This window comes from Triplophysa dalaica, chromosome 13, assembly GCF_015846415.1.
Source record: "Triplophysa dalaica isolate WHDGS20190420 chromosome 13, ASM1584641v1, whole genome shotgun sequence".
Classification (NCBI taxonomy): Eukaryota; Metazoa; Chordata; class Actinopteri; order Cypriniformes; family Nemacheilidae; genus Triplophysa; species Triplophysa dalaica.
In genome coordinates, this window is record NC_079554.1 from 10,140,738 (window position 1) to 10,166,625 (window position 25,888).

Genomic DNA, 25,888 nt, shown 5'->3' on the forward strand with positions numbered 1-25,888 from the left:
ATGTTAACATTCTGGCATATAGAGGGGTTTCCGGTCACCCAGAAAGCTTTAGTTACCTGCAATTTCAGATTTAATTGTAATGTTTTAGTTAACAATGTTATTCTGCAAATGCAAAATTCAAGCTGGTTATGTGATTTTAACGTACAGGCGACCCGTTCCTCCTACATGTAAGAATTCAGCCTTCATGTGAATGTATCTTGATGTTTAATCTTTACATAAGCACACCTTTTCAAAGGAAAAGATCCTTGTGTAATCATGCTGTAACTGCACTGATCCAATAAATCACGGCCACGAATCATACAGATGTCTTTTAGACTTTTATTTTGCTCTCTCTTTCCTGTGTCGATCCGAAGATGTCACGGTCTAAGAAAGACACCGTGAAAACTACAAATAAAAGACATATACAACTTAAACACACCTCTTTTACAACAGAATCCCATAACAAATAGTCCAACTTGCCTCATTGTTACAATACAGAACACGTTACATTACACACATTAAAGCACATAAACTCAAACATAAAAATTATAACATGCAACAAATATAAACAAATACCGTGTGCGCCTTTAGGACCATATGCAGAGATTATACATTTTGAAGGAGCCGCACGTGTTACGACCTGTTCGCATCCATTGCTCTCTGACCCACAGTTCTTCACTCCCTCTCTTAGTCATGTGACGCATTACGCATTATTAAAGTAACATTACATACAGAAAAGCTTTTCATTTTTAAACACAATATAAACAATTTATAATCAACAATTTTCTCTAAACATTGTATTTTAACCATGTTTCAAAAAACCTCAATGAACTTTACAAATCATATCAATAAGCATTACAATATGTCATCGGACATTTACACTCCCATCAAATTACTATGATTTATGATGAACTTCAATAAATGTTTGAATAAATCCAGTAATTTTCAAAATCAAACATCAGAACAAATTGTGTTTTTACTTATCCATGTTCATGTTAAATGAGTACTTCAAATTCCATGCATTATTGCATTTAGAGATTACCACACAAATTTAGTTGTTTTCTACAAGCACAACCAATTTATGAATTGGACGTTCAAGAATAGAAAAATTATTGTTTTTGCTTTTGCCCTCTTTACTCGCCTTTCTATCGCCTAATTGAATTGTGACCTTTCGCACCAATCCATCTTCATCTGTACGAACATCAAGCACTCTTCCTAGTCTCCAGCCATTGCGTGGAAGTGCGTCCTCTTGGAGAATGACAACATCTCCGATTTTTACATTTCGTTTTGCGGAATGCCAGCGCTGTCTGAGTGCTATGTTTGCCAAGTACTCCCTTTTCCATCTACCCCAGAATTGCTCTGTCAAGTACTGGACTCTACGCCACCTTTTTTTGGAATAAAGGTCTTCTGCTTCAAATTTTCCTGGTGGTGGCAGCGGTACAGAAGCTTTCATGGTGAGCAAGTGGTTTGGGGTAAGAGGCTCTAGGCTCTTTGGGTCATTAATGGTATCAGTGGTGAGTGGACGGCAATTTATGATAGACATGGCTTCATAAAGGAAGGTTCTTAAGGAAGCATCATCTAATCTGCCAGCACTTTGAGAGAGGACCCAATTTAAGACACTCCTAATTGTTCTGATCTGCCTTTCCCAAATACCCCCCATGTGGCTGGCATCAGGTACATTGAATGTAAAGTCACATTGTTTTTGGGCTAAGTATGCAGTTAGTCTCTCTTTGTCCAACTCGTTAAGTGCCTTCGTCAGTTCATTCTTTGCCCCAATGAAATTTGTGCCTTGATCTGACCGGATTTCTCTTACAGCACCACGGATTGCTATAAAACTCCGCAGAGCATTTATGAAAGCATCAGTAGTAAGGTCTTCCAGCATTTCCACATGAATTGCTCTAGAAGAGAGACAGGTGAATATGAGGCCATATCTCTTGTACTCTTTACGGCCTTGCTTGGTGTGAAATGGCCCGAAACAATCCATGCCACAGTAGGAAAACGGTGGCGAGGGATCAACACGGTTAGCAGGTAGGTCTGCCATCTTCTGTGTTTCTGTTGGCCTGCGAGCTCTTCTGCATGTAACGCACTGCTTAATGTAGTTAGCTACAACTTTACTGCCACCAACAATCCAGTAACCGTTAGCTCTCAGTTCGTTAAGGGTTTGCCCTCTGCCTTGGTGTTGAGTTTTCTCATGGCAGTGACCCAAAATTAGACGTGTCACCGAACCATTCTTTGGCAGGATTATTGGATGCTTCAAGTCCAAAGGTGAGGAAGCTTTGGTTAAACGCCCCCCTACTCTGAGAACGCCATCGTGCAGCACTGGATCAAGCTGGAAAAATTGATTGTTATTTGGAAGTTTGCCATGACTTAGTGTTTCCATTTCTTTTTCGAATGCATCCTTTTGTGCCAATTTTATAAGCGCGACACCTGCTTTCTTTAAGTCCTCGACATTTATGGGCTTTGGGAATTTGTTTCCTTTAGCTAGTTGCTGGATTCGAGCGACCACTTTCAATGCTGTATGCCATTTTGAGAACCGACTGAATCTGTCCAAAAATTGTTCTTCCTTTTCTAGCTTGGTTTGTAGTACCTGTGTCACTTTTACTTCAGGATCACCCACCAAGAGCTCTGGATCTGACTCCGACGTGACAATCTCTCTTTCCCACAAAAACTTGGGTCCAGTAAACCAATTTGAACTGATCAACTCTGACACACTGAGGCCTCTGGAGGCATGGTCTGCTGGATTACTGTCACTATCAACGTAGTACCACTGTGCGGGGTCTGATGTTTCTCTGATTCTTTGAACTCTATTGGCTACAAAAACGTGGAACCTTCTAGCTTCATTATTGATATAGCCCAAGACTACTTTTGAGTCTGTCCAAAAATATTCTTGGTCGATTTTGAGTTCTAGCTCTTCCCTTAACATACTGCTGACTGCTGAAGAAACTACTGCAGCTGATAACTCAAGCCTGGGTATTGTCACAACTTTAGTGGGTGCAACCCTTGCTTTCCCAATGACTAAAGAGCAGTGTACTTTGTCTTCACTCAGCAATCGTATGTATGAGCACTGACCATACCCTTGACTACTCGCATCGGAAAAATGATGAAGTTCAATTCTCTGGGTCGTTTCCATTTTTCCAGATGTGATGCATCTTGGAATCTGAAGACCCTGCAGATTCTTTAGATCATTTAGCCAGCTTTCCCATCGTGGCTTTAATTCTTCTGGCAGTGGTTCATCCCATTCAATGCCCTTTCGGCACATGTCCTGTAGTATTTTCTTTCCCAGGAGGAGGAAAGGAGCTAGAAAGCCCAGTGGGTCAAACACAGAAGCTATAGTTGAGAGAATTCCCCGCCTCGTTGCTGGTTTCTCATCCAAAATAACTTTAAATGAGAAGGTGTCACTATTTGCACTCCACTTCACTCCTAACACAGTTTGGACTGGAAGGTCATCATGCCTGAGATCCACGTCATGCATTTCAGTTGCTCGTTCATTGTCAGGTATTGACTCCAAAACTTCTCTGTTATTGGAGATGAATTTATGAAGATGCAGTCTTCCTTTGGCACACACAGTTTGTGCTTCTCTCACTAGGTTTATGGCAGTGTCCACATCTTCAACACTGACGAGGCCATCGTCAACATAGAAATTTTTCCTTATGAAGTTGGCTGCTGCAGGATAGTCTTTCTCATTTTGGTTTGCAAGATGCTTCATTCCATAATTTGCGCAGCCAGGTGAGGATGCCGCTCCAAATAGATGGACTTTCATACGATATTCCTTTGGCTCAGAATTCGTATCCCCGTTCTCCCACCACAAGAAACGTAAATAATCTCTGTCCTCCTGGCTTACATGGAACCTGTGGAACATCTTCTCCACATCACAGATGACTGCTATAGGGTATTTGCGAAACCTGCAGAGCACTCCAGTCAGTCCATTTGTAAGATCTGGTCCAACGAGCAGATGATCATTTAGTGCAGTGCCATCATACTTGGCTGAACAGTCGAACACTACCCTAATTTTGTTTGGCTTTTTAGGGTGGTAAACACCTTGGTGAGGGATATACCACACATTTCCTGTTTCAGATTGTTGTTCAGCTCTCTCAGCATCACCATCCTTGAAAACACCTCCCATGAATTTGACATAGTCTTCCTTGAACTTTGGATTTTTCTCAAGCTTCCCTTTTAACCGCTTCAGCCGTGCCAAAGCCAACCGCTTATTTTCTGGCAGGTGTGGGCGTGTCCTAAAGGGTAGGGGCATTTCCAAGTGACCATCCGCATTGTAGTTTGTTTTCTCATTTAATAGTTGCATGAATTGTATGTCATCTTGTGACATGCTCCTTTCTCCAGGGTTGGTATCCTTGAAGTCTGATTCAAGAGCTCTGATGATGGTGGCTGGTGTCAATGGTGGAACTTCCTTGACGTGTACGCGATGGCACAGACCTATTACTTCTGTAGACTTTGCAACCTTTGGTGAGCTACCGACAATACTCCAACCTAAATCTGTCTTAATGGCATAGGGCTCATCTTCACCTCCTGTGATGACTTGTCGTGGTGCCAGTGCTCTTGAGCAGTCGTAACCTATCAACAGTCCGACTTTGCAATCCATCAGCTTTGGCATTTCCTGCACTATACTGTTTAGATGATTCCACCTTTTTGCAGTCTGAGAGGTAGGTATGTGGGAACGTTCAAGAGGAATGAAATCTCTGGTATAGGCGGGTGGCAAGTTGACAAGACTTTGAGAGAGAAGCCCTTTAACTCGAAGCCCATTGACTCTCTCACTCTGAATAATGGAATCTTTTCCCATCATTGTGGTAAGCTTTAACTTAACTGGCTCTAGACTCGCACCTATCTCTTCACATACTTCTTTGTCTACAAAGGTGTTGCTGCTTTGGGTATCCAGTAAGGCATACACCAGGATCTGTTTTTCTGGATTTGTAGATGAAGAAATCCACACAGGAACTATCATGGATGTACTCCCACCACAACCTCTGTCAACAGAGCAAGAAAGGGAAGAAGTTGTTTCTTCTGTTTCGATAGCATGAGAGGATGTGTCTGCTGCAGCAGAAGAGCGTTCTTCATGAAGTGGGGTTGGATGACGTTTCTTACAAATGCTACAAATTGCCTTGCTTCTACACTCTCTCGAATTATGTCCTCGTCTAAGACACCCAAAGCAGAGATTGTTATCAAATATAAGCCTTTTCTTCTCTTCCACTGGCTTATTGGCAAACGTCTGACATTTGTGGATGGAGTGGCTGTCTCCACAACACAGGCATGGAACTGGCTCTGAAAATGGCGATGTGACATTTACTTTATTTGATTCCTTTGGTTGATTTTCACCGGCACTGTTCGACCTCATCACTGTACAGAACTTATCAGGTGCCTTTACATTTGTTATAAACGCGTTGGCCCTTTGGCGCTTTACGTCTCTGATGGGCCTTTCTTCTGTTGACTTCAAGGCATTAAAGGAAGTTACAGGGTTGCATGCCACTTCTGCCTCACGGGCCACAAATTCAGCAAACTCATTGAACTTAGGGTATTCCTCCGTTTCTCTTAAGTGCTTTGTGACATAACGGTTCCATTGAGAGGTTACCCAATCAGGGAGTTTTTGTACCATTCTCTGATTCTCTTCACAGTCATTTAACACCTGAAGTCCTTTGATGTGTGGCATAGCATTGTTGCAGGATATCAGGAAATCACTAAATTGTCTCAATTTAACTGACTCCCTAGAACTAATCTTGGGCCAGTTATTTAGTTTTTCTCTAAATGCCCGCTGTATTACAAAGGGATGACCATATCTAGAGTTCAATAGCTCCCATGCCTGTTCATAGGCTTTATCATCCTTTCGGAAAAAGCTTCCCTCCAGTACACATTTTGCTTCACCACTGATGTATTTCTTTAGATAGAATAACCTATCAACTGGATTTGTGCATCGTCTTTCAATCAAAGCTTTAAAACTTGAACTCCACTCTAAGAATGTAAGTGGATCGCCTGTAAAGACTGAGGGTTCGGGTGCTGGTAGTCTGGTAAGAACCATTGCGTCATGCAAGGCTTGTGCTAATGATCCATCATCGTTAGATTGATTTGGTTGCACTTTGTCAATGTTAATGAATGTCTGTTCCTTTTTCATTTCTTTAGGAGAATAAATGGGACTATTGGCCACTTCACTACCTGTGGTTCTACTTTCGTCACTAGAATCAGCTTCAGAGTATGCTTTAAGCTTTGCGGCTATTACTTGTAGATCTCTTTGGTTTTCCAGTCTCTTTAGCTCCTGTTTTTGTGCAGCTATAGCTTCTTCCATCTTAATTTCAGCCTGTTTTGCTGCGAGTTGTGCTGCACATTCTGCTCTTTTTGCTGCGATGCTTAGGTTTTCGGACGAACATTTTGAATGGCTACTTTGGACAGTGTGTTTTGATTTTGTACTTCCAAATATTGAGTTGGCGTACTCTTTATCCAGCACCATGTGAATTCTTGCATTTTCTCCTGTAGCATCAAATTCCTCTAACCCGACTTCACACATACGTACTTTCAGTAGCCTCATTAGGTCTGCTGTTACTGCTGTACAGGAATCCATCTTCCTTCTAATTTCGGTAGAAGGTGCTGTTTGAGAACGAATGGTTTCATACATTTCTTTTACTTGTGTCTCCAGTCCTTCTACGGCATCCATCATTTTACTTAAGTCTTCCTCAGAACACTCATCCTTTATTTTGACACGTGTATCTTTCGCTTGATCTTTCCAACTTTCATAAAGCTTGATCCACTTAATCTCCTTTTGAGAAATTTCTTGCTGCTTAAGCTCCAGCATTTTTTCAGTTAGTTTTCTTTCCCTTGAAGACTTTCTTGGTTCTTTTTTAGAAGGGGCAGAAGTAGAACCTTTCTCTACTTCTTGTATTGTTTCTAACTCTGTCTGACTGGTCTCCATTTGCTCACCTTGCAACAACCTTTCATTATTTGACATTGTGCCTGGCACTTTATCTTCTTCTTGTTTAATTATTTTTTAGCTCTACTTTATATACTCTTTGAGACCAAGACAGTGATAACTGAAAAATCCCAGTAACACTTAAAATACCATTTAAGAACTCAGATCATATAACAGAGCAAGAACATTAACAACAGTTGAATTGTACGATGTAGATAATAATAGAAAGTGTAAATGTAATGATAATCAAATAAACACAATTATATTTCAATGAAACGTTTCCCTTTTATCAAAGTCCTTTTAAATGTCCAGAAATTTTAAAGTTAACAGTCAAACCTGATGTTTGTATGGTCGCACTCTTCTTCCGGTATTGAGTAACGTCACACAGTAACGCTGAACTCTGAAGATTTTGCCGAAGATTTGCGGCGATGTTGTCAACACAGGTAATTCACGCCCTCTCCTGGTAAGACGCGATATCTCTAAAGATGCCAGAAACCAACACTCCCGGTCATCTGTCGATCAGCAAACCGAAGCTCCGCCTACACCAGCGATATCGTCTTTTCTCTTATGGCGTCTTTCTTTACTCTGTACTCTCGTCGACTTCGACGGTACGTTTTCACTGTAACTGCACTGATCCAATAAATCACGGCCACGAATCATACAGATGTCTTTTAGACTTTTATTTTGCTCTCTCTTTCCTGTGTCGATCCGAAGATGTCACGGTCTAAGAAAGACACCGTGAAAACTACAAATAAAAGACATATACAACTTAAACACACCTCTTTTACAACAGAATCCCATAACAAATAGTCCAACTTGCCTCATTGTTACAATACAGAACACGTTACATTACACACATTAAAGCACATAAACTCAAACATAAAAATTATAACATGCAACAAATATAAACAAATACCGTGTGCGCCTTTAGGACCATATGCAGAGATTATACATTTTGAAGGAGCCGCACGTGTTACGACCTGTTCGCATCCATTGCTCTCTGACCCACAGTTCTTCACTCCCTCTCTTAGTCATGTGACGCATTACGCATTATTAAAGTAACATTACATACAGAAAAGCTTTTCATTTTTAAACACAATATAAACAATTTATAATCAACAATTTTCTCTAAACATTGTATTTTAACCATGTTTCAAAAAACCTCAATGAACTTTACAAATCATATCAATAAGCATTACAATATGTCATCGGACATTTACACATGCACACTGCCCTCTGGTGTGACAATACGTGCACACCAGTCATGTCCCAAAATATCACTGTCCAAGCACGGCACCGTGCCAGTGGCAATGACGTTAACCACCTCAGAACACGGACTGACACTCAAAATTAGCCTCTCTCTGGGTATGTGTGACAGGGCTGCTGCGATCACCCCGTTTGGCGACTTCAGATGACTGACTGAAATGACTGTCTGGATCTCCTCTGGATATGGAGTGTTTTTAGCGTGGATGGTAAAAGGTCCTGTGCCATTTACAGTGGATTTATTCCTCTCTTTGAATCTGAGGCAAAAATAAAAAGACAGTTTTTACGGAAAAGAATGCATTTTTGTCATTAAAGAATTACTTATTAAACTTAAAAACAATATAGAGAAACATTGTTATAATTCTGGAAGAAATATACAGTACATGACGCAATAGATAGAATTAATAGGACATCCGATGAGGTCATATCTTGCGTTGTGAGTCTGCAACGGAAGAAAAACTACAAAATGATGTGACACAGAGTGTGTTTGGAAATAACAGATTGTTTTTGTCAGCAGGGTCTCTCTTTTCATATTTAGCCTGTGGGGAAGAGCTACATATGCAAAGACAAATCACGCATATTTGGAGAATGGAAGGTTGAGGGAAAAGAATGACTCATAACACATGCTCTGTAGTGATGAACAATGACCTCAAAAAGGTGTGGGAAACAAATTCTCAAAATATAATATAGTATAATAAAAAGTTTACTTAAATTAAGTTTATGTTTCTTACTCAATTGGCAGATCATTTTTAACTTTTTCACAAAACAAGATTTAATATCAAATGTCATTTTGCTTATTTAATAAAGGTCAGAAAGGAATGCAACATCATATACATAACTATGTCTTCAGAGGTGTATAAAGACCTTACATTATGGTTATATTAAAGTTATGTTTTTATGACCTTATAATGAGCTATTTCTATCTACATACACCACAGGTCCCCTTCCATGAATTTGCCATGTTGCTTCTACAGTAGCCCTAAACAGACAATGGACAACTGCTCTACAGAGCACGTTTCATAAATACATTATCTCCTTCAGCAAAGAAGCAAAAGCCTGATGACATCTTAGTTCTGTGTGAGCCACCGTAGTGCTTCAAAAGGGAGGGGTGGAGTGAGCCGTTGGTTGCCGTTCATAATCTCACCACTAAATGTCATACACTGGACCTTTAAATAAAAAATTTCAGATATTTGCACAGGTAAACAAGACAACAATTATAAGAAATTCATGATTTCAGTATTTATTTCTTAATATAAGAGCTGGTCTTTATATCAGAAATGTCATACATCAGTACAAATAACAGTTCTGAGATAGTAAAAGTCATTGATTCTTTTAATTCTGATTTCTGTTGGAGTTCCTCTGTAGCAATTGAAAATGACATGATATCTACATGGCTTATTTTATTGGATTATTATGGCATGTGCACATGGCAGGTGGTGAAGACAACAGTCTGGTGCTTTGCTCTGATCTGACCCAGAACCAGAACCAGACGCTGGGCTGTAATTATGTGTCTCTGAAGACCCTAAAGCCTGCGGTACTCCCAGTGGTCCCCATATGGACCGATCTGTAAAGGAATGCCGCTTGGATGGAATGCTTTTAACATGCAATTTGTTATACCATTGTGAATTTGCACAAATACGTACATGCACATATCAAAAGTAGGTAAATTTGCTAGATCCATATATGTTTTTTATTTCCTCATGGTTAGGGGAAAACCTAACCCTTGGATTAATGTAACGCAAGTTTGGTTGCTTCAGTGTAAAATACTGGGTTGCTTAAACATGATTGGGTCAAATATGGACCTTTCATTTAAACCCATTGGTTAGATTTGTCCATTTTATATTAATATGATTCACAATATCAATGATCTGGATAAACTATGCTGTATTGTGGATGATTTTTACATGGTAAAGTTAGTTTATTGATTTTAGTGAAAGTTTTTTGTGAAGGAGATTTTTATCTATTTCATGTAAAGGACTTCATTTAACAATTCACATTAATTTATCTATGTTTGATTTGTGCCATGATTTTATATGAAAAAATTATAATTCTCAACCTAAGTTCAACCTCTCACCGATGATCACAAATTCTGAATGTATGACAATGCTTGGAAAATGCAGTGAAACAAATGTTGAAATAGATTATAATTTTATTAGATAATTGTATTTATATGTTAATAATTTTACAGAAAAATGTAACTGTAATATAAGTTTTTTGTTTTAGGAGCTGATATTGTAATGTGCGTGCACATGTGTTCGTGCTGTATGTTTGAGTGGGAGATGAGGAAGAGTGGGCTGGGTTATCAGAGCAAAGAGACACAAGCCAGTTTGCTGTGGGCAGAGACTCACATTTTTCTTTCTAACTTTGCCCTGTGCTGTCATATACACAGCGCCAGTTCTGTTTGCAACTGCTACAAGCTTTTTATCTTTTTTGCTCATCTATATTTTGCCTTTTTTAGTTTCTACTCTTCTATTGCTGTTTTTTCGTATCATCTCATTCGATCTCTGTCTCTATTTGCTTATACTTTTATGTGCATAACCTGATGCAGTTGCAGTTTTGGGGGTTTTGAGATGGAGTCAAGTCATCATGGACCTCAACCTTTCAGACACACAAGGTAAAAATATTACTTGGATATTCTTCTTTGTAAGTCTTTGACACTTTGGTAGTTCCTTTTCTTCTAATTCTGTTCTATCCATCATCTCACTGCTTGTCCCATCATGTTTCTATTTTCCCCTAAACAGTTTTGTACCGTTTTTTCTGTCTCTATCTCTCAATTTATGTATCTTTCTTTTCTTTTTAAGTTAGACAATCAGAGGTGTAAAGAATACCTGAACACCTTGAGTAAAAGTTGCAGTGAAAATTACTCCATTACAAGTTGCAAGTCACAAATTCCAAAACGACTTAAAAAAGAGTCTTAAAGAGAATCTGATTTTAACGATACTGGAGTATTTTACTCTTACTGAATGTAGGCACTTAAGAGACATGTCAGTGAAAAACAAGAAACAGTTGATTCTTCAGGAGAGCAATCGCATTAAACTGAACACCTCAAAATTGTAACAGATCAAGGTCGATACCATAGTCTACGTCTATTAAACACCCAAGTCTCAGTTAAGCTCAAGTGCTCAAAAGAAAACCAATATCCTTCAAAAAGGACTCTTCATAAAAGAGGATAAATAAAGAAACCATTCAAAGTCAAAGCCTTTTTGCACTGGACATTTTGGTTTTGATCTTATCGCCGGCTGCAGTCATGTCCTCTTTCCACATAAAACACATGTGATGTCAACTACCCAACAATGCACAGGCATTCACATAAAGAAGCCATAGTGACAAGTTTCAGTAAGTAAGGGCAAAAATGCAACAGATATACTACCTTACCTTTAAAGCCCTGTTAATATATTGCTTCTTCTGTAGCAGAAATAAACTGCTGCAGAAAAAGTGCTATGCAAAATTTAACGTGTAATTGCATAAGTCATTACAAATATAGTGGAGTAGAGAATAAAAGTTGCTAATATCTTAAATACTAAGTACAACTAAAGTAACCAAAAAGATACTAAACCACAGTAAGTAATTAAGTGTACTACAATACTACACCACTGCAGACCATCATTTGAATATATATCCTTCTTTCTGTATGATTACACGCTGCATTTAGGTGGCAGATGCAAATGACATGTATGCAGTTTATGTTTGGTAGCCCAGTTTACTTTAAGCTTGCAGTCAATTCTTTTACAAGAAAAGTGCTTTCTTAGCATTCTCATGTTTATCACTGAATATCCTAACGTTATATTCCCTCTGGTTCACACCAGGATAATGCACAGAAACGCTATTCATCCCAATGCTGTTTGCATTACTTGGAATTCTATTCTGCTGATGTAACTCAGATGAGCAAAGCTTGATGTGATACAATGTGAAGGACTGTCTACAAATAAGGATCAAGCTCTTTATTCCAGTCACATTTCATTTTTTAGATGACTGTAAAGAGAGAGTGACTTCGGATCTAACAGAAGATATCATCCCTTGGTACAATAGTTCAATTGCTGAAATTTTGTCTCACTGTGTGAAGATTTGTTTCAGCTCCTCTATTGAAAAGTTACAGGCTTGGTTTAAATAAAGTTTTTTGGGTCAGAATTTTGTGGGAGGTTGGATGCAGACGATCTAAGACCCTATTTGTACCCATGGGCGCCGTAAAGGGGTGGAAGGTTAGAACGATTCTAAGAGCCCAGGCTGATTTAGCCCAGCCCCCTTTTTATTTTCCTATTAGAAATTTTGGCTTCCATAGGGCCCAGAATTTCTGGCGGCACCCCTGTTTGTACCATAAAACACAACTCTGTTTACCCCTGTAGCTATGGTCCTGGTTTCAATACTCATGTGAAGGACGGGTTGGTTTTGTCACTGATCATATATCTGAAAATTCTGTAAAATGCCAAACCAACTTTCATGCGTTTTTATAAGTATGTTGTTCCCTGGGAATTTGAACCAAACATTATGCTGCAAACACAATGTGCTACCAACTGAGCAACAGGACTATGCAGATAATATAGGCTATATTAAAAAACATAAAATAATGGAGTATTAATTAGAAAAAAGCATTTTATATTTCATGACTGGATAGAACGGAATGGAACATAAACCTAATGTAATAACCTTGAAATCTGTCTGTATATTTTCCATATCTCTGTAAGCAATAAAAGTGCTTTTAATGGAAAGCTCTATATATATACAGATATATGCTTTTCCGTTTATGTGTGTAGTTATACATCTGTCTTCACTGCAGCCAGGCAATGCCATTCTTAGGTTGGTCGAAATGGGCCCAAGCAAAAGGTGAATCAGCACAAGGATGTGTGGCACCTACAGGTGCAATGTTACTGCGGGAGTTCCTTTGGCAGCTGGAGCAAAGAACACTTCAGTTTCAAGAGGCGGAGTTCCAATACTGCCTCTCCCGTGGCTTTCTGGGATACCATCACCCCCAAACACACCCCAACCTGCTAGCCCTCATACCCGCTTCTGAGCACCGTCAGCTAGAGCATCTCTGTGGACGCATCCCCCCCTCACACGCTGCTGTCGTACTATCCAGGTAAAGTGGAACATTTACACTAAAATAAATATATTTTTTTCTAAAATGGCTTTGTAGTTCATAAAGGTATTGTTATTTAATCCGAACTATTTTTTTTCCACAAAGGCTCCATGATCTTCTGGCTCACAATGACATTCCTCCCTGGGAGCTGGTCAGCATCTTCAAGCAAGTTCTTAGGGACTTTCTGAGGAGACAGGAAGATGGCATGCAGAGACGTCCACTGCCTTCAGCTTCAGCTGCAATTATTCCTACTCCATTTCCACCGACAGAGAGTAATGACAGAAATCATATGACAGAAAATGCACTGCACAAGTCTTTAACAGAGGAGTCAGGAAGGCAAAGAGAGGAGATTCCAACTATATCTAGTTATGTGGATAAACACTTGTATGCCACCTGTCCCTACTCTATACACAGAGATTGGAGCCTTCCATTTTGCCATCCCATTAGTTATGAGGCCTACAGCACTACATTGTAAGCCTCGCCTATAGTAATTGGAAGGAAAAATCACGTGGCCCCGTTCTATCTCCCTCGTCACTATTCTAAACTATTCATATATTGTCGTTTATATTGACATTTTAGAAACATAAAAGTTTCTCTATAATGAAATACCATAGCTTGCTTGTCTTTTACACCTCTTGACACCTTTAGGGGTCAAACAAAAAACAACATTCAACGTATAGCACTATTGCAGAAATCTACCTCTATCTGTCTTCTTATGTCAGCCTACTGTGTAGACATACTGTATATTCTGCAACAACAACATATAGATGAATTACCTTTTTCATACCTAAATAAGACATGTTAATGTAAAAACATTATCAACAAATGCATATGTGTATTATGCCCATTTTTGATAGCCGTAATCTCTTCAAGCCACAATTTCGGTTTCTACAAAACATTTTAAAGGTTTCACTGATGAATTACAACATTAGTTCTAGGAAAATATCAGATACTCTACATTAATTTGTTTACAAAACAAAATAAGATTTTTGCATTATCTTTCAGTGGTATACAGCTAATAACTGAGCAAACTGGAAGCATTGCACACATGATCACATACACCCAGATCAGTCAACCCAGTTATCCAACCTAATCCGTCTTTTTTCATAGTTATATTTCTGGATTACAGAGCAGAGAATAGCCTAAGGGGGGAAGGTTGCACCACTTTGCCTTTGTGCATCAGTGGGTCCTGCTCCCTGCATTTACCCATAAAATACCTAGCATGCATTATACCTACCAAATGCTTTTTAGAACACAGGCAGTCTGTTGACCCATGAAGTGAGGACTACCTTTCTTGCGTGGTGGCTGCGATCATCCAAAACAATAGCAGCAATACCAAATTTTGTCTATAAACCTGATAGATTTGTGTTATTGTCTCTTGCATATCAAATAAGGGTGTTTTGTGTAATTGTCATCATTGTATGCTAAATTGCTTCTGTGAACCCTGCAAACTTTCTTTTTGTTTCCCCATGTGTGTCAAATAAATTTCAACTGTATTGATATGGCACATTCATCATGGCTGCATTACTCCAAGCTTTTGTAAACACCGCGTTTGGTGATAGATATTGTATGGAAGTCAATGATGAACAGGAGAATAACAGTTCGTAATATTTCTTTTCAGGTGTCAGAATGACATCATATTAAAATGTACAAATATCATTAAATAAAACTGGCAAAAAGGTAGGCAAAATAGAACAAATACATAATAAATGTATGCAATATCAGATTTTTTTGATACCTTTTGATTAAATATTAATAACTTGTATCCTGAATATGTAGCTGCATGTTGAAAAAGTTCACCCAAAAATGAAAATCGTGTCATCATTTACTCTCCCCCCACTGATCTTGCCCTCCATTCACACCCATAGTGGGCTATTTGTTTTCCCTACTATGGCTGTAGATAATGGGCAAGAAAGGGTCAGTTACTGACATTCATTCAAACATCTTTCGTTGTGTTTAGCAGAACAGAGAAATGTAAAAAGGGTTGGAACTATCTGAGGTTGAGTAATTGACGACAGAACTTTCATTTTTGGGTGAACCATCCCTTTAAGGCTCACTTATTTTGTGTCCAAATTTTTGAGCCTTTCCTGAACCTTGTTAATGTGAAAATGTCTCAAAACTAAAGGAAATGTGTAACGCTAATTATCAAGAAAACATATCCTACAGTAAAAATATAATTAATTCGTTTATTGATCACATTTAAAATGTCCCAGCAATGATCTAAGGTGAAATAACGATACCTTAATCATAAAATTGGAAACTCTTTTTGACATAATTAAGACTTTTATTTTGATAGCGCGGCTTTTATTTACTAAACGGAAGCCTTTAAACATCTTCCGTTGTGTCTCCAATACCAAGCTAAGCGAAGAACAGTGACCTTCTCCGAGTATTCCAGCGCAGTTACTTTCTAAGGTGAGTTAACGTGCATTTCTCCTTAATGAAATACAAGAAATGTTCATTTGTAGCATATTAAACCATCACTGACCAGTACAAGAAGATGACTCGAGTTTGAACCAATATTATTGGTTTATTGTGGCATAACCGACAAGGCCTTGCTCAACGCCTTCAATGAATTAACACCGACAAGCGCACTTTGCAAACTTGACATTTACGATGCACACAAAGATCAATACGCAAATATGTCCTCTGACTAGATGTGAATATTGTTTGCTCTCTAGGCAACGTTAGACTGTGGAAAGAAACTGCGGTTATTTTCGATATTGAATTGACCGCACGAGTTAACGAGCTGTCATCTAACATTAAACTGCTTAACATTAGCGTTCCTTTATCCGACAGCCAGTGAATCACATAGTTTGTTATGATGGTACATTATCTTAAAAATGCATTATTTTTAAACACTTTATCGTTAAGATAATTGGATATGAATGGTCCATGAATGTTTGATTTGTGTCCTTGAAGACACTTATCTTTTTTGGGGGGGATATTTTCTTAACATGTTTATGTACACATTTAAAGCAAGCTCATCATTAGCCCAGATGCATAATGTATTAATAAACTGTGTAGTAAAATTCACATTCATCCTTATGTTCTGGTCACTAGATGGCAGGTGGTGCATTCGCTGGCTGGTGGACAAAGGTGGCCCCTTATTACACCAGGGCATACCAGGAGATGTGGGTTGGTGTAGGAATCATGACCTTTATGTACTACAAACTTTCATATGGAGGTGAGAAGTCAAGTTTGTTAAAGAGCTATTTAGTAGTCTGTTTATGTTAAAACTGCATATACCACATTCAGAGCTTTTTGTTGCATGGATATTGCTGACACTTTTACAAATTAAAGCACAGACATGCTTATAATCATAAAGTATTAACAAGTGTTGATGTTTTGTAGGAAAGAAAGCAGTGCAGTCAAGTAAGTCAACTTTTTTGTTCACTGGAGGTTTTTCAATATGGTTATTTTGTCTCGACCTTTGCTTTGGTTGTTGAAACATTTTGTTAAAGGTAGTGAAATGATTATAGATAATAGATATTATGAAAACAAATCCTACTGTTATCTATAAACACAAAAAATATGACAATGAACTCCAAAATGTATGAGGTACTGTTAAAAATATTCATTTCTGGGACATGTCAATAAACTTTTGAAATATAACCTTACCTTTATTCCTAACAGAGCCTTCCCATTGATTGGACCACTGGGCAAGAGTGTCATTCCCCATGCCTCCTCTGTAAATCTTCCCCAGAAGAACTTCATCTGGATATCTGTATTTTGTTTTATGGAAAGAATAAAACGCTTGAATGGATCACCCTATGGATAATTCACTCTCTTGTAGTCTTTCAGTCTGTCATGCAGGAAATACCATCGACACGGGTTAACACCTGTGATACCTAATATCATAAAACATGAAACAGTTTAACTTATGAAAATAAAATGTTAAAACAAGACTCTTTGAAAGTTAGTTTGTTTAATGGTGACAAAGTTCTTGAATTTCCACGAAAATGCTTGTGATAATGCTTAATTGAAATACGTGAATGGATATTTCACTCGTTACAGAACATGAGTAACACTTTCTGTCTTGTTTTGAAAGTATTTCATATTCAGTGCTTAAAAATAATAACAAAGGAATATTTAGCATTTTAATTCTGTGTTGTACATTTTAAACCATTTGCATTTCTTATTAATTCCAGATAGTTTTATGCGTTAGGAATATGATTCATTTTTTTGAGTGTTTAAAAGAAAAAAATATTTTGTTGTTGTATCTAAGGTAAAAATCTAGAGCAAAAACAATCAATCAAATATATAAACACTCGTGCATCTCAGTGTATATTTATAATATGAAATTACCAAAAATGCATGTATGTACATGAGTGGTGTAAATGACCATCTGAAGTCATTTTATGAGAAAATATAACTTTATTGTATACACTAGTAAGAAGACCATGTCAGAGATTTAAATTATAGTGACATTAATGGTTGAAATCAAACTTTGCTGCTGGTTATTTTATCATTTTGGGACTAGCCCGGTTTTCTCAGACTGTCTCACATTGCTTCGCTTTTTCCTTAAACGCTTGCAAGTCTAACTTGCTTTCACGCCTGTTGACTAATATTTTTTCTCAATGACAAATTCTCGAGGCGTAACATTAGACCAATTTTATTTCCCGGTAACAACACAGAAGTCACTACGCTCTACATTCCTGTCATTCCACATCGGCGCGTGCCATCATTTAAGTAACACAACAAGCGAGAGCTGCACGTTATTCGCCTCGGCTTGCTCTCTCAAACAGCACTTCTATCACACCCGTGTCGTTTTTAGAGATATAATACTATATCGGACCTCACTTAGAGTAAGAGCGAGTTTTGATTTTGTTTCTTTGCTTCGAGAAGAAAAGTATTTTTCCTGGCTTCGCAGGCTAACTAGTTTAGCTGTCTCGCGAGTTATTCGATACTGGGATTATTTTAGCATTCGAGGAATCTAGTATCGCCACATGGAGGTTTTTTAAGGATAATGGCAGATATTTACACGTGACACGTGAGTATAAATGTGTAATTTGTGAACGACTTTTGTGTATTACTAACGTCAACAATTCCTGGCTACCGATGTTTCTGTTTGTGCTAGCTGGCTAGCAGATGTGAGTGAGAACCATTCGATATAAACCGACAGTGTTGACAGAGGCTAAACCTTCAAAATAAACGCCCTTAAATGTAAAAAACATCGAATGAGCTGTTTTAAAACATGTGTTGATTTGAGCCGATATAAATAACCCATTCGCTGTCAGGAGAAAGTGAGTTAAGGGCTCCCTGTGGGTGTAAAGATACGGTACGTGTAACATCTGCCATTTCTCCCAACACAGCTGATTTTCCAGTTTGGTGAGCGTCTTTTGAAGCGACTGTTTCGCTTTTCCTACTCCGCTTACAATTGATTATTCAGTAACCAGGGGCTTATTACGTTAAAACTTTATTTACTTTATACTTTATTTTTATCGCAGTTTTTTTATCTCTACATTGGGTTATGGCCTGTTTGGCCTGTGAGCAGTTTGGTGTATAGTCATGTGTTACGTACATACTGCAAGTTATTGTTTTCTTGATGTACAGAGGACTGTGATCTCGGGTTGGAGCTTGTGGATCTTGTGAAAGGCGAAGTGAAGCTTTCTGAAGAGCAGATGTTCCTCTGACACAAGTAAAAATGATGCCTGTGAGTATTCTTTCTTTTATTTTGTAAGATATATGAATCAGCATTGTCACAAGCACTTCATGTAAGTTTGTTTACATATATTGGTAAATCCGTCAGTATCATTTGCTATTTACAAACTGAGACGTTAAGGTAGTGGGGCTTATTATTATAAGAGTATTAAGTTGTAGCAGTTAACACAAAATAAAAACGGATGCACTTTTACTGTGATCAGGCTGCTTGGACCTAACTTGGATTTTATCACTTTTGCATTAGCAAGAAATGTATTCATTGCTAAGTGTATTGCAAATGTTCGCCTACTGACTTGATGGGGTTCCGTAAAGCCATATTTAGGAGGGCTGTGAATAGGAATTTCTTCCTTGTAGAAGGGCTATGTGTGGCTCATGCTGTTCTGTTTTAAATCCATCTGTCAGATAAGTTATTTTCAGTAAAATGCCTCAACCGGAGGTAGCCAACAAGTTCATTACATTAACAGATCAGTTTGAACTTTAAAATGTGATGTCTCGTGTCCATTCCGTAATGATGAATGCTTTTTTTAACCTCAACACGCAGAAAGCTCAGTATGCACTAATGACGGCTTTTAGTTTTATGATGCTGTATTTCTGTGGCTCAATAGGAAACAGTTTTTCTTTTTAGCTTAATGTTAATAATGAGTGCCATGCCCCTCCATTATCAGGGTCTTTTGGGAAAAAGTGATTTTTGTGCTTTGCAACACTGAAAAATTTAAAGAGTATGTTTATTATTTTACTAAATTACTATTCAAGAGACCTCGAGATATGGGATTTTTTTTATCTGATTGTTTTCAAACAACAGAGGCAACATTACATTCTAATACTTTTTCAAAGACTTTCAGTAAGTCACTATGTTGCCACTACCAGATGACTTGCTTGGGATCACACATTAACTTTAAATGAAGCGTTATATCATTAAACATGAACCTTGTCAGTGCTTTTACATTCTTAATTAATGGGATTTTTTATCTTAATTACCATATTTTACTGCCTTAACTGCAGACACTATGGCGATTGTTAGGTTATCACAACCCAACTAACCACTAACACTCATGCCTATCTTATCTAAACTAATCCTAATGGTATTTAGGTGCCAGTCAGTCACATCTAATTGTGGTAAACAGGGGAGATAATTGTATCTCCCTGTGAAGTTTTGAAAAACATTAGCAGCCCCCAACTGTTTGTTTTTCTAGATTATGCTTATAAACCAACATTTATGTACATAGTAAATGAAGCATTGTGTCAAATGCTGTGCACATATCTGCATGTTACTCTCTTGTCTGGTTATTCAGTGAGTAGCTTAAACAGAATACACATTCTATCTAATAGCAACCTTCATTGCTAATCATTATTTCAGCTTTTTTTATTAAACTTTATTATAAAAGATTTTTATTAAAAAAAAATATTTTTCACACTGTCATTTTAGATTTTCATGTTTACTTCTATAACAGTGATACTGGCACGTGATTGACCAGATTTGTATTAAAAACATTGCTTTTCCTCTTGCTTGTCCTCTGTTGGTGGTGTTCATTAACTATTTTCCCTCCACTAGCATTGATTTTCTACTGCTTTAAAGTATATCCCCAAATCTGTAGTGTTGAAAGCTAGATTAGATTTTAGCAGCTCACGAACAAAGGACCTAAAGTTTGGGTTGATGGATGCCGAAGCCCCAAACCTCTCTGTATGCTGAGGTTGGCATTCTGAAAGTGTAGATATAGCTCCTGTGCTGCCTGTGCTGCAATTGGCTGACAGCCCTGGCAACAACCAAAGAGAGTAAAACAGAAAACACACAGCTGGGTGTGGCTGAGTTCAGTCTGAAGGTCTCACGCTGTGAGACCGGAAAATCTGACCACGCCTCTGTATCCAGCATACGCACAATGAACCCTCCCTATTCTGACAAAACTTAAAGGGATAATCAACATCAACAGACCGTAGGAAAATGTACACTATATACTTACTGTACCTACAGCTGTTTTATCGTGGTCAGCCTTCTGAAAACTCTGTTTCAGGGTGTGATGAAGAGCCTACATGCCAAATCACAAGAGACTTTGTCCATGACCCAGATTACGCTATCATGCTGGGAATGTAGTTGCATGATGGGAAATACCTACATATGAACTGCCTAGTGGTTATTTGTATCGAGATAACTTGTGTAAAGTGTAAGCAAACCATCTGCGTACTTAGATCATAAGACGTGGTGGAATGTAATGCACTTTATTTTCCGATTGTTTACAAAAGAGCGCAGTGCTCCACTGAGGTTGCTAGAAACATGTTAACGGATGCATTTCACAATCTCCACCAGAGCTGGTTGGCCTTGTCGATAAGTGATGAGTTTACTTCCTCTGTCACATGTCCAAGTTAATAACTCCTGTGGGTAAATTTAGCAGCTCTGATAAATCAGCCCAGTTTCACATATAATAAGCAGATCTGCTTCGCAAACACACACGCAGCAGAGTTGGATAAATAAGGGTGTGTTCACATGTTTGGTTCGATTATAACAAACTCTGGTGCGATTGCTCTCTTAGTGCCGTTTATATGTGTAAGTGTGAATGCTGTCTCGGTCTGCTTTCTTACAAACCTTGGAAAAACAGGAAGTGATAACAATATTCGACCCGAAAATCAAGTGATTTGGTAATATAAAAGGAGTATTTATTAGATCTGTGCTTTTCGTGTAACCCCGGAATTACAGCACGAGCACTCCATACATCATCGCATTATTCCTGTATAACTGTTGATTCATTATACATTTGTGTTGTTTACATAATGGACGTACACGCAGCATGTCTACAAAACACAGACATTTGACTTGAGTTCACTTACTGCGTGCGGTTCATGTCTGGCATCCTTCAGCGCTGGAACCACTCCATCATCTATCAGTTTCAAATGATCTCCAAATCCATCACTATACCAACCGTTTATTAGGGGTGGGAATCTTTTGGTACCTCACAATTTTAATCATATCGATTCTTGGGGTCACGATTCGATAAAAAAATCGATTCACAATTTTTCGATTTTTAGTATCAATTCTTCCTAAAGGATGATATGTTTTTTATATATAAGTATTTATGAGTAGTTTTCTCCAAATACTTTAGAAACCTTGAATATTGCATTCGTCTTGTCAAGCTCCTTCTTACCAAAGAGTTGGTAAAACTGAAGTATTTCCAAAAAGTTGCCCTTTCTAAAAATGGGAGGGGGGGTGTATTTTTCCCAGCCATCGCTGTTGCTGAAGCTGTACGGTATCTCGACTGTCTGGTCGCCGCACCACTCTCGCAAAAAAGTTCCAACTTTTTTTTCCAACAACAACAATTAGAAAATCGATTTTTAAAAATCTGTGAATCGATAAGAATTCATATTCATATGTGAATACATTTTTTTTTCACCCACCCCTACAGTTTATATAACTTTCCTCACCGAAATGCAACGGACAATCAAACACAGCTGAACTTCTGTGAAGGGCATTGATGGCTCTTTTTCCCACTTCAGCTGGTTGACATGCGGGTGTAACCTTTCTGTTGCTCTAGCTGGTTGACGCGTTGGTGTGCTTTTCAAGGAGAATTGCCCAATAAGGGACTAAAATTTTTTACAGAATTTTTCACATTTAACATTGTAAAGAAGTCTGAATCCATAAAACACTGTTGAATCTCTCCTTTTAAGGGGTCATTTGACGCAGCTTTAACTAATATTATTGTTTGCTTTAGATGTAATACAATGTGTTAACATGCATGGGGAACTTATAACACACCAAAGACGAAGAAAAACACGTATTTCCAGCGAATCACCCCTTTAAGAACAGCAGCATATTTTGCTCACTTAATAGTGTTGGGTGTGGTCGAAAAGGAAGCATAAATGTGTAAACCCGGGTGTCTTGATAGGGAAGAAATCATCAGTCATCCTGAATCGAGCACTGCTAATGCAATCTTAAAAGTATGACCGTACATCCTTGTACTTTACAGGGTTATTTTAAATAAAATGAAATATTGTAAATTGGCAGTATAATTAGTGAGATTCCTTTTAGTTAAAATTAACACCCTTACAATTCACCAATATTGGAATTGTTGTATTTTAATAGTTATGTTTGAAAAATATAAAACAGCACAGATTAAGTACTTTATTTGTATAGTGAGTGACAAAAATTAGTCAAATGCCCATCCCTGGAATTAAGATACAGATGACTGAGCAGAGCGGAATGAATGATTCCTTATTTGTAATATAGTTCTTTTTATTTTTTCTATCCCTTTACTCGTGACTTATTTATATGTAAGCCATGAAGCAATAACTCGCAGTATGTTCAGATTGTAAAGCATTATTATACAAGCATCTGAGCCACTTCTCTTTTGCTAGATAGCAGATTCATTCAACAAATAAAATGTAATTTAAGCTCTTTCACAATGAATTTGCAGTATTCTATTATTGTGATCTGCCTTTCTACTTTCTTTTCCCATTTGCATGCATGCACACATTAGCCCTGAATTTATGTGTAGGGTGTTTTATGAAATCTGTGTAGTATGAGGCATGTTGTTTAAAGGGGGTCTTGCCTTCCATCACTCAAATTGGTCTTGGGTACAGCTGTCCATGTCCTTTTATAACAAACTCAATGCTGAAAAATATCAAAATAGACTCTTGTCTAATGAGAATAATTGTGCTGTTTGGACATGTTCGGGCCCATACAGAATCTTCTTGATTCCCATTTCTGTGAAAAGCATAATACAATTAGACCAAATATTAAAATACTTTGAGCTACAACGGACAGACACATTTTTAGATTCTGTTTAAATCTTTTTTGGAGTTCTGTGCAATACTAGTCATTTTGCATGCAGTCACAAAGATTTGCAATGAGCTTTAAAAGGTTTTGTGGTTTTTTTATTTGGTTATATGCTTTGGGGCTTCCTAGTACTATAATTCATTATGATGCTATTTTGTGATGAGTGTCTTTTTGAATCCGATCTTGTCCTCAACCATTTGGGGTCATGGAAGGTCTTTGTATGGTTTTGGACGATTTTGTCAGAACATGAGCACACATTCAGGCCACAAAAACGTGTTTACATTTTTGGACTTGGGTCCAATCTCAGAGAAACCCTCCTCAGCCAATCAGCTTTTTTTTTAATGGGACATGTCAGTATTTGGAATTGACCCTGCTGCCTGCAGCTCTGTAATGCCATCAGTGTCACAGAGTCATTCAGCAAGAGAGCTTGCCTTTCTTATCTTGTCTCATCCTCTCAGCGCGTGTGACTCAGTCAGCCAATGAAGACCAGTGTAGTGAGCTGCTAACACGCTGTTGTTGGGGCACTTTAGGACAGAAGTAACCTCAACACCCTCTCACAGTCCCTAACTCACGCCTTTAGTTTTTCCTTTTTTTAAAAGGCAACATTTAAGCTTTAAACACAACTGTTGTACTGTTGTCTGTACATTTACAGACTGATAACAGCTAGGAGTCATTTTATTGTTTAATAGTTAACACATTAATGCCATGAAGTATTTAACTTTTATGATCCTGTCCTTGAAAACAAGATGGTACAAGCACTCTACATTATTCAACAGATTTTGTTTGTTTCGTGTTATCTCTTTAATTATTTTTTAGTCTGTCTATCTTCGTCCTTTTTCCCGCTAGTGAGCTCATCACAAATTTATTTTCTTTGCTTAATGCTTCCTGCTTAACTGTCGTGCTTTGAATAGAAGAACTCCTCAAATATGGATGGTGGCTGTCGCAAGAGCTTTGGATCTAGGAAGAGAGCTGGGTACTGTGAAATCCTCATGTATTGAAGAAAAATCACTGCCTCTTCTGTGCTTTAATAGCCCTTTTTGGATTACGAATGCTTGGGATAAATGTGATTTATCAAACACATTCTCCAAGGATAAAGGCTTTCACAAAGCACCCATTTCCTCTTTCATAAAATAACACTCTGTGCACTCTAAGATATGCACCAGAAGATAGTCACACTCAACTCGCATTATATAAATGGTATTGGATTTACAGACACTTTTTTATTTTTGTTAGCATTTAAAATTGTGCCTCCTACAGCTTTATACACTGCTAAAAATAATTAAGGGAACATTCAATACCACACAGCATACCACCAAGTCAGTTCAATCAACCCAGTAAGGAAGCATAAGTGATGGTGAATCATTTTCAGGTGTTTTGGTGCAAATTAAAGTGACGACAGGTACACTGGAGAGGCAACAGCAAGGCTGGTCTGGGGGATGACCATTCTAATAGGGTCTCACAGACCCCCACGTGCTGTGAAGTATCGGGATGAAATCCTCAGATCTATTGTCAGATCTTATGCTGAAGCAGTGCAAAGCCCTCCTGGTGCATGAAAATGCCTGGCCTCATGTGACCAGAGTCTGTTGGCGGTTTCAGGATGATGAAGGCATTGATGCCGTTGACTGGCAATCACGTTCCCCACACTTTAATTAAGTTGAGAACCTCTGGGATCTTTTGTATCAAAGGTCCTCAAGTAGCACCATAGAGCGTCCAGAAGCTCACTTATGCTCTGATCCAAGTCTGGAAGGAGATCCCCTAGGACACCATGTGCCATCTCCTCAGGAGTATGCCCAGTCGTTAGCTGTGTCTGAATTCGCCCTATCTCCTACAGTATAGTGCACTATATCAGGTGTCCGTCATTTTAAAGTGTTGTTGGAATACTGAGTAAACAACTCATTCCCTACATTTGTTCACTACATTTTACCCACAATGCATTCTGATTTTGAGTGTACATCCGATGTACACTTGCTCACTCATATTTTCCAAAATAGAACACGAATCAATCATCTGATTAAAATCAGCTGGAGGAGAGTGACCGTTAATGCCACAAATGTACTTTTATACACTTGTGTTTGTTATTTTTGACAGTTATTTTCTACTTTTTGGGAATAATCAGATTAAATGAGTGTTATAAGAAGCAGGCTTTTATTTTAAATAAATGAAGTTATTTTATCAAACGCATTAAATGAAATGGTAATTAAACGTTGCAAAAAATAAAAAACTAATACAATAAAAATGACAA

General features: G+C 38.1%; 4 protein-coding genes across 7 annotated transcripts in view; 3 read left to right on the forward strand and 1 right to left on the reverse strand.

Moving 5' to 3' along the window:
* Window positions 1–300: 300 nt before the first annotated feature.
* Window positions 301–8,094, reverse strand: LOC130434821 (uncharacterized). Its single transcript, XM_056765171.1, has 2 exons — window positions 7,803–8,094; window positions 301–7,631 (listed from the first exon to the last, which is right to left on the reverse strand). Exon 2 carries the CDS (start codon window positions 6,923–6,925, stop codon window positions 1,031–1,033), a length of 5,895 nt encoding a protein of 1,964 aa, XP_056621149.1. The 5' UTR covers window positions 6,926–7,631; window positions 7,803–8,094; the 3' UTR covers window positions 301–1,030.
* Window positions 8,095–10,555: 2,461 nt separating this feature from the next.
* Window positions 10,556–14,685, forward strand: rd3l (RD3 like). The gene is made up of 3 exons (XM_056765017.1): window positions 10,556–10,763; window positions 12,924–13,223; window positions 13,329–14,685. The coding sequence occupies exons 1-3, from the start codon at window positions 10,720–10,722 to the stop codon at window positions 13,696–13,698; spliced, it is 714 nt and encodes a 237-aa protein (XP_056620995.1). The 5' UTR covers window positions 10,556–10,719; the 3' UTR covers window positions 13,699–14,685.
* Window positions 14,686–15,536: 851 nt separating this feature from the next.
* Window positions 15,537–17,128, forward strand: atp5mj (ATP synthase membrane subunit j). The gene is made up of 4 exons (XM_056763656.1): window positions 15,537–15,635; window positions 16,284–16,407; window positions 16,575–16,595; window positions 16,857–17,128. The coding sequence occupies exons 2-4, from the start codon at window positions 16,284–16,286 to the stop codon at window positions 16,868–16,870; spliced, it is 159 nt and encodes a 52-aa protein (XP_056619634.1). The 5' UTR covers window positions 15,537–15,635; the 3' UTR covers window positions 16,871–17,128.
* A 748-nt stretch (window positions 17,129–17,876) lies between these two features.
* Window positions 17,877–25,888, forward strand: part of ppp1r13bb (protein phosphatase 1, regulatory subunit 13Bb) — a 38,017-nt gene continuing 30,005 nt past the window's right edge. For 3 of the 4 annotated variants that reach the window (XM_056763650.1, XM_056763652.1, XM_056763651.1), the window contains exons 1-2: window positions 17,877–18,213; window positions 18,777–18,876. In XM_056763650.1, coding sequence (XP_056619628.1) covers window positions 18,868–18,876 — 9 coding nt within the window. In that variant the 5' untranslated portion in view covers window positions 17,877–18,213; window positions 18,777–18,867. The remainder of the gene's footprint in view (window positions 18,214–18,776; window positions 18,877–25,888) is intronic. The other variant, XM_056763653.1, reaches the window with a different exon arrangement.